This window comes from Condylura cristata, unplaced genomic scaffold, assembly GCF_000260355.1.
Source record: "Condylura cristata isolate star-nosed mole 26May11 unplaced genomic scaffold, ConCri1.0 scaffold00015, whole genome shotgun sequence".
NCBI classification, from domain to species: Eukaryota; Metazoa; Chordata; class Mammalia; order Eulipotyphla; family Talpidae; genus Condylura; species Condylura cristata.
In genome coordinates, this window is record NW_004567116.1 from 718,398 (window position 1) to 725,890 (window position 7,493).

Here is a 7,493-nt window from a genome sequence, read left to right on the forward strand (position 1 = left end):
CCGCCGCCCCTGCCCCTACGAGCAGGCGCAAGGAGGTGACGGGCCGGAGGAGCAGTGAGGGCCCGCGGGCTCGCCCAGGCCTTCACCGCGCGCACGTTTGCGGGCGGTCTAATGACTGCGGCCCGCCCCCCATTTTGGACGCCCCGCCCCTCTGGGAGCCTGCCGGGGTCACTTGAAGCTTGAACTTGGGATTCAGCCCGCGACTCCCTCCGAGTTGCTAGGGGCCTGAGACCCCCGGGTCTGGGGAGTGTCCAGCCCGCACCCCGAGGGAGGTCCAGCAGAGCGGCCAGCTCTCGCACCCCTCACGAGCTTTGCCCGCCTCACCCTGGGTCTGCCAGGGGGCACGAGACTTTTATAGAAAGTGGTCAGAGAGAAGCTTCTCTGCCGCCCCGCGCTCGGGCCGGGCCGCCCACCTTGCTGCAGCCCGGGGCCCCCGCTCCCGCCGCTTCTGCCAGCCCCACCCCCGCACCCAGGCTATGGCTCGCGTGCGGAGCCTCAGTGGAGGCCATGGACGGCTGCCAGTGCCGCCATCACCCCCAGGCTCTGCCAGCGCCCCAGCGCCCTGCCCACCCCGTCCTTCCATTCGGGCGCTGCTGCCGGCAGCTCGCCAAGGGGCGCCTTTGGGTCCAGTTGGCCCTCGCTGACCCACGATGGGCCGGTGGGGAAAGGATGGCCGAGGCCTGTACACGTGGCTGCCCCGCCGGGGGCTGGCGGGTAAGTCGTGGCTTTCTGAAAGAAATAAAAGCCCGGTGCTCCTTCCTGTGGACGCCTGGTCTGTGCTTGTGTGGGCCCAGGAGTGCCGTGGGAAAGCTCGTGGCACACTGAGGGGCCCGAGATGGCCAGAGCCGCTTGCTGCCCTGCCAGCTGCTAACACCGCCCCTGCGTGTCGCGGTGGCTCCCCGACATGCGCCCTGTTCAAGGGGAGGCATCACCCCAGGGCTGTCACCCTGAGAAGGAGCCTCTCGGGGCCTGCCTGACCACCGTAGGCTGCTCACCCTGTTGTCACCCTTTGTCTGGCCGACTTGGGGTTCTGCAGTCTGGGCCACGGCGGCCTTTGCACCCCGGTGGGAGGCCCGAGCCGCCTGCCTCCCGCCAGACTCGGTGCCAGGCAGGCCCAGAGGAGGCAAGTCGGGGCAGGGGGCAGGCTGGCCGGAGGGCGAGGGGCTGGCCCAGCTCCCCTGCCGCCGCTGGCCTGGAAGGGAGAGACCATGGCAGCCGCCCCGCAGGGCCTTGGCTCAGCCTCCGGGAACTGGGTGGCCGAGGGCCCTGAGAGTGAGCTCGTGACCCAGGTCATTTGGGAGCACGCAGGGCCCCGGCAAGGGGGGCAGGGGCGGGTCTCGCGGAGTTTCCACATCGTTTCTGCAACGTCTGTCATCCTGGACAAAGGCTCCGGTGGTGGGCAGCCACAGAGCTGGGCAGGCACGTGGTGAAGTCGCCGGGTAAGAATCAGACTGCGCCCCCTTTTTTAAAAAAAGATTTATTTACTTATGCATACAGAACTGGGGTACAGACCAGATTCTCAGGGGCGGTAAGAGGCTTCACCAGAGACAGAGTGGGGAGCAGAACAGGCAGATCGACGAAGGCCACTGCTGAGGGGAGCGGCGGGCAGGTCAGGAGAGGTCTGCCGCGCCCTGGGGGTCCCTCCCTGGCTGGGGATTGAGCTCCCACTGAAGCGGCTGCGGCAGCCTGCAGGGCTGTGTCCTCACCTGCTGTGCCACCAGGGAGGGCCCCGGGCTCCCTTTAAATCCTTGGCTGAGCGCCCACGAAAATAAACGAAGTTCCTTGGCACCAAAACTGAAGGGGAGCAGTGGGAGGCAGGCCCCTGGGGCCCAGGCCCACGGCGAGGGACAGACCCCAGCCAGGCAGGAAGTTGGGACCTCAGAAAAGCAGCATTTTAGTGGGGGAGAGAACTACTCAGGGCCTGGAGAAAGCTGAGGAAACTTGGGCTCCGGGAGGGAGGACGTTCCCGGACAGCTTTGCATTTCCTGGGCTGTTTGATTGACGCTAGGGGCTTCTACAAAGGCGTCTCCCATCTCCCTGGGACACCAGAATGGAGATGTGAACGATCCAGAGTGGTTGTGGCTGCGGGGTACCACGCCGGGGACTTCTGGCAAAAACACCCAGGAAGCCATCCCGTGGCCTGTCTGGGTTCTAGGCCGCCCCCTTGCGGACACCCGCCTGCAGCCACCCTGTTCCCAGCCCTCCAAGACTCCTCGCATCAGCCCCAAAACGAGCTCAAAATCCAAAGCTCATAGGGAGAAGCAAATCATTGGGAATGAAAAGCAACAGCCCCCAAAAGGACATTCCATTCATCACCCCCTAAATCTGAGAGACTCCCAAAAAGGCAGGAATGGCAGGCGACCTCTGACCTTGACACCCGAGAGTGGGTGGGCCAGTGACTTCTTACGCACAGCACAGGTGTGGGCAGTGCTGGCCCAGGAGTGTGGGCAGGGCCTCAGGTTTATAGGGACAGCACCCCAAGATTAAGTTCCCGTGCCTTTGCGCTAACAAAGGGGAGATTATCCAGGCGGTGGGGACCTCGGGGAGCCATGGGGGTTCAGTTCCAGACAGTGAGGCAGCGGCCAGCACCCCCATAGCCTCGGGCGGCTCCTGCGCCAGGCTGGCGTGCTCCCACCCCATGAAGGTGAGGTGATTGATGGGCGTGGTAATGGCGGTTTGCACCACAGCAATAAGAAGCTTAATAACAGAAGCCCAGGGTGACGGGCTGTCATGCTGCTGTGAGGCTTCAGGTTCGCCATTCTCTGGCTCTGGACACGTGGGAGCTGCTGACCTGTCTCAAGCCGCCCTGGGGACCCCGTGGCCCAGGACTGAGGGTGGCCTCTGACACCTGGCGAGGGCTCAGCCAGCAGCCTGGGGAGTGCGGGGTGTGGGGATGAATGCCCATCTGGGCACCCAGGGGGCGGGAGACAGTGGTGCCTCTTGGCCAGTCTGCCAGGCCTCAGGCTGGCCCGGGAAGGGTTCCCATGTGGGTGGGGTGCAGCCGCAGCCGGGTGCCCTGAGCAGCTTGAGCCACAAGGTGGGTGCAGCTGCCCACCGCTGAGCTGGACCCCGCAGAAGAAGCCGGGGCCACGGCACGTCGGAGCCACTGGCAAGAAGGTTCAGGACAGGCAATCGGGGAGCAGCACGCAGCCACGGGGTGGGGACCACCAGCGGCTGTGCAGTTTCTCTTGGAGAGCGTTCTAGAACTCAATGGTGGTCATGGCGGAAACCCACCGAGTCGACTCACTACAGGGATGAACTTCAGGGATGCAAATGGGTGTCAGTAAAGGCGTGTAAAAGGCAGGCAGGGCCCTCCCCGGTGGCGCAGCGGGTTAAAGCACTGCACTGAGAAGCTAAAGCCACTTCCGCATGAGTTCGATCCCCGCCTGCCCCGGAGGTGACCACATGGCGTGGCAGACCTCTCCTGACCCTCCCCCGCTCTTCCCCTCAGCAGTGTACTTCGTCGATCTGCCTGTTCTGCTCCCCGCTCTGTCCCTGGTGAATCCTCTCACCCTCTGCATCTCTGGCCTGCACCCCAGTTCCGTATGAATAAATAAATCTAAAAAAGGTGCCGAGAGGCCTGGGGCGCCCGGGCGGCACGCGGGGCTCGTCACGCGGTTGAAGGTGACACACGTCTCCGCGACGTTTCTCTACCAGCCGCACCCCAGGACACCCACCAGCACCACGGGGCTCCACAGCCTCTGCGGTCGCCAAGGTGCCTGCAGCAGGGGGTGCACTCGCGCACTCGCCCCCAACTCCAGGGGTCCCCGCTGGGGGACCGCAGACTGCGTGGGGGCGCAAGCTGCAGCAGAGAGTGCTGTTGTCCTTCTCAGCCGCCAGGACACAGCCACTGGGGGTCAGAAACATTACAGACCATAAAATGTTGGGGGGCAGTGGTGGGGGGACAGGGGAGAGGAGAGGGAAGGAGAGAAGGAGGGAGCGGGAGGAGGAGGGGGAGGGGAGAGGGCTAAGGGCAAGAAATGTGGGCTAACGTCCACGGCCAGTTACAGGCAGGTCAGCCACGGAGGAGGCCCAGAGGCTTCCCGGGTCCCTGCGCCTTCCGCAGTCGCCCCCCCCGCCCCCCACAAAGTTCTCCTATCCTGGCGCCCGCCGGCCTTGGAACTCAGCTGCAGGTGGGCAACTTCCTCTGGCTCCGGTCACCGCCAGACAGAGTCCAGTCCACGCCCGCGCTGTGCGTCTTGGAGAGAAAGCCAGGGCTTCTCCTCTGGGTCCAGGCCACCCTCTGTGGCAGCGCCAGTGGCCACAGAGGGCGCCAGGCCGCTGCCCACTGCTCTGCCTGACGTCTTGCTAGCTGCCCTGGAGGCTGGACATGTTTCCTTCACCGGTGGACTAATCATGTTTCTTACAGCTCCATGTGGGACTTTTCTTTTTTAATTTTATAATAGTTTATTTTTACATATTTTTGTGCATTTTTCCACCTCAGCTGTCATCCCTGTGGGCTTCACCCATCACCCAATCACCCATGTGCCATCACCATAGTCCAGTGCACGTCCCTCCCCCCCATGTGGGACTTTTTTAAAAAGATCTATTTATGGGCCCTCCCTGGTGGCGCAGCGGGTTGAAGCACAGCACTGAGAATCTAAAGCCGCTTCCGCATGAGTTCGATCCCCGCCTGCCCCGGAGGTGACCACGTGGCGCGGCAGACCTCTCCTGACCCGCCCGCTGCTCCCCTCAGCAGTGTATCTCATAGATCTGCCTGTTCTGCTCCCCGCTCTGTCTCTGGTGAAGTCTCTCACCCTCTGCACCTCTGGCCTGTACCCAAGTTCTGTATAAATAAATAAATCCTTTAAAAAAAAAAAGATCTATTTATGCACACAGAGCTGGGGTGCAGGCCAGAGATGCGGGGGCAGTGAGCACCAGAGGCAGAGCGGGGAGCAGAGCAGACAGCTCTACTGAAACACAAGGCTGAGGGGAGCGGGGAGACAGGAGGGGTCCGCTGCGCCCTGGGGTCACCTCCGGGGGGGATCCAACTCGCGCTGAGGCGGCTGCAGTGTTGCGTCCTCACCCGCTGCGCGAGCGCGTGCGTCCGGGCTGGTAGGTGGGCAGGGCAGCCCCGGGCCAGCGGCAGCACCTCGGATCAGGCTGTGTCCTTGCCGCTCCTGTTTGCCACGTGGTCCCAAGACCACAGAGCACGATGGTGACCCCAGCACAGTTCACAAGGGCTGAGGAACTTGCCCTTGGCCACCCAAGGGACACAGCATCCCAAACTCCTGCGGCTGCTCAGCCAGGGGAAGGCGGAGGGTCCCCGCAGGGGCCGCCGGGGTCCTGCGGCGCCCGGAGCCGGCCAGGCCCCTTCTTCCCCAGATAACACCCTGCCAGCCCTCCGGGTAGGTAACCGAACAGCCTCACCTGTTCCTGCGTCAGCTGACTCAAGGCAAGTCCAGCCAGGCCCTGGCATGGGAGGGCACATGTGAACCCAGAGTGGCCTGACAGCTCGTGCCACGATCACGGGGCACGGCACCGCCCCGCGTGGGCGGGCTCACAGGCCGCTCAGACGCACACTGGGCCGGCCGGCGGCGCGGCAGAGCTGGGCAGACCTGGAGCATGTCGGACGGAGATGGCCAAGGCAGCGCCGGGGACGGGGGCTGGGAGCCCACAGCGGGGTAACGGCCGGTGGGCGAGGGCCGGGCGGGCCGCAGGTGGGGCCGTGGGCGGCGGGGAGCTGGGCGCTGTGCTGCCCTGGCTGTGCCCCACACGTCCACTTGTGACCATGGGCCCCTGGGGCTGAGCCCAGGCTGCCCGCTCTGGGGGGGCCCTGCCAGGCAGGAGCGGGGGGCAGGGGGAGGGGCTGGGCTTCTGGCTTGGGACAGTCAACGTGACGCACACGGTTCACCTCGGCTCTGGGCGGCGCCGCAGAAAGTCGGAGGCTACAGAGAGGAGGAAGGTGCCTGGGTTGGAGCAGGTGGCCGAAGGTGGAGAGACGGGCGTGGGGCCGGGCGCCCAGGGTGAGGTCGCCAGTTGGCAGCCTGAGGGCGCAGGCCAGGCGGCCTCCCGGCTTCTGTCCTTACAACGGAGCCAGCAGGAGGGTTCGGGTGGGAGTGGCATGGGGGCTCAGCCCAGGCCCCCGCCCGCCCCCCGGGGCCTGTGCTGCCCGCCCAGGGCCGCCCCCGCTTCCCGCTGGAGGCCGAGCGGGCGTCCATCTGCCCAGCGGGAGCTGGCGTCTGCTGCTCAAACGCTGCCTCCACAGGGCTCCTGCTGGCTCCCTGGGCTCTCGGCGGACCCTCCTCTGCCCCTTCAAGGTTCGGCCAGAGCCTGAGGGCGGGACTCTAGCCGGCCTGCCCAGAGCCAAGGCCACGGAGTCGTGCTGACGGGGTGTCACCGTCAGTCCATGGCTCCGTAAGGACCGGCTGCCGCTGCAGTCACCTCCGTGGCTCACGGGGCGGCCGCGTGCTCAGGCCCAGCTCCGTGCAGAGGCCTGAGGGGCGAGCGGGTGGGCAGGAGGAGCCCGCTGTCAGCACGAGCCCTGGCCGTCCCTCAGCACCCGCCTCCCGCTCCAGGCAGTGGGGACCAGGCAGGCTTGGCCGTGCGTGAGTTAGACGGGAGGCCGGCCCCGCGCGGGAGGCGTGGGCGAGGCCCGCCACAGTGAAGAGAGGCAGGAGCCCTGCCGCCCGCTGGCCAGCCAGCGCAAGCGGTGTCGAAGCTGGGCCCGGACCCCGCCAGGCCACACACGGGCGCCACAGGTCACTCCCGGGGGCCACGTGCTCAGGGCGCAGACCAGAGGCCTGCTGTCCGGGCTATACTGACCACCGCGCAGGGGTCCGGGACACCGGGCCGGGCTCCTCCATCGTCCATGAGGCTCTGGGACGAGCCCAGGGCCTGCAGTCCTGTCCACAGGCGGACTTGCAGACAGGCAGAGACAGACACACGGACGCGCAGAGACTCAGGAACGATGAGCCGCTGCTGGGTTGGGGTGCCCAGACCCCGCGTTCTGGGTCTGGCCAGTCCTTCCCGGGTCACCCTTGCTGGGCCCTGGCCCCTCCCGCAGGGGCTGCCTTGGCTGCAGGCTGAGGTCAGACGGACTGGATCCGGGGCAGCCTCAGCGCTGCCCGCCTGCCTGTCCATCTCCTTGCCCCGACGCGGGCTCTCCAGAACATTCTTCCCCGCACCGTGCCGGGAGAGCTTGCTCTCAGCACCACCTCCCCGAGCACCGAAGCTTCCCCTCTCTCCTGTGCCACAGCACAGGCCTCAGTTTGCCCAACCGCCCACACAAGCTCTGCGACATCTGAGGCAAAGTGCACTCAGGGGCTCTGGGGTCAGCCGGAAGAGGGGGGCTCCCCAGAAAACCCTCCAGGCCAGCCATTGAATCCCTGCTCCGTGACCCAGGCTGTGGCCTGGTGGGAGTGGGTGTGGGTTACAGTGCAGAGGGCCAGCCCTGGCCCCGGTGGGGTTACCCAGTGAGTCCCTGTGTGGGTCAGCAAGCCCAGGCGGGGGCAGGCGAGGTCAGGGGCAGGGCACCCGTGACCCACCACGTT

The 7,493-nt window shown here is 65.9% G+C and overlaps 1 protein-coding gene across 1 annotated transcript in view; it reads left to right on the forward strand.

Moving 5' to 3' along the window:
- UNC93B1 (unc-93 homolog B1 (C. elegans)) overlaps positions 1-7,493 on the forward strand; it is a 28,236-nt gene that overhangs the window by 9,462 nt on the left and 11,281 nt on the right. Inside the window, exon 12 of the mRNA XM_004683312.1 lies at positions 474-658. Coding sequence (XP_004683369.1) covers positions 474-658 — 185 coding nt within the window. The remainder of the gene's footprint in view (positions 1-473; positions 659-7,493) is intronic.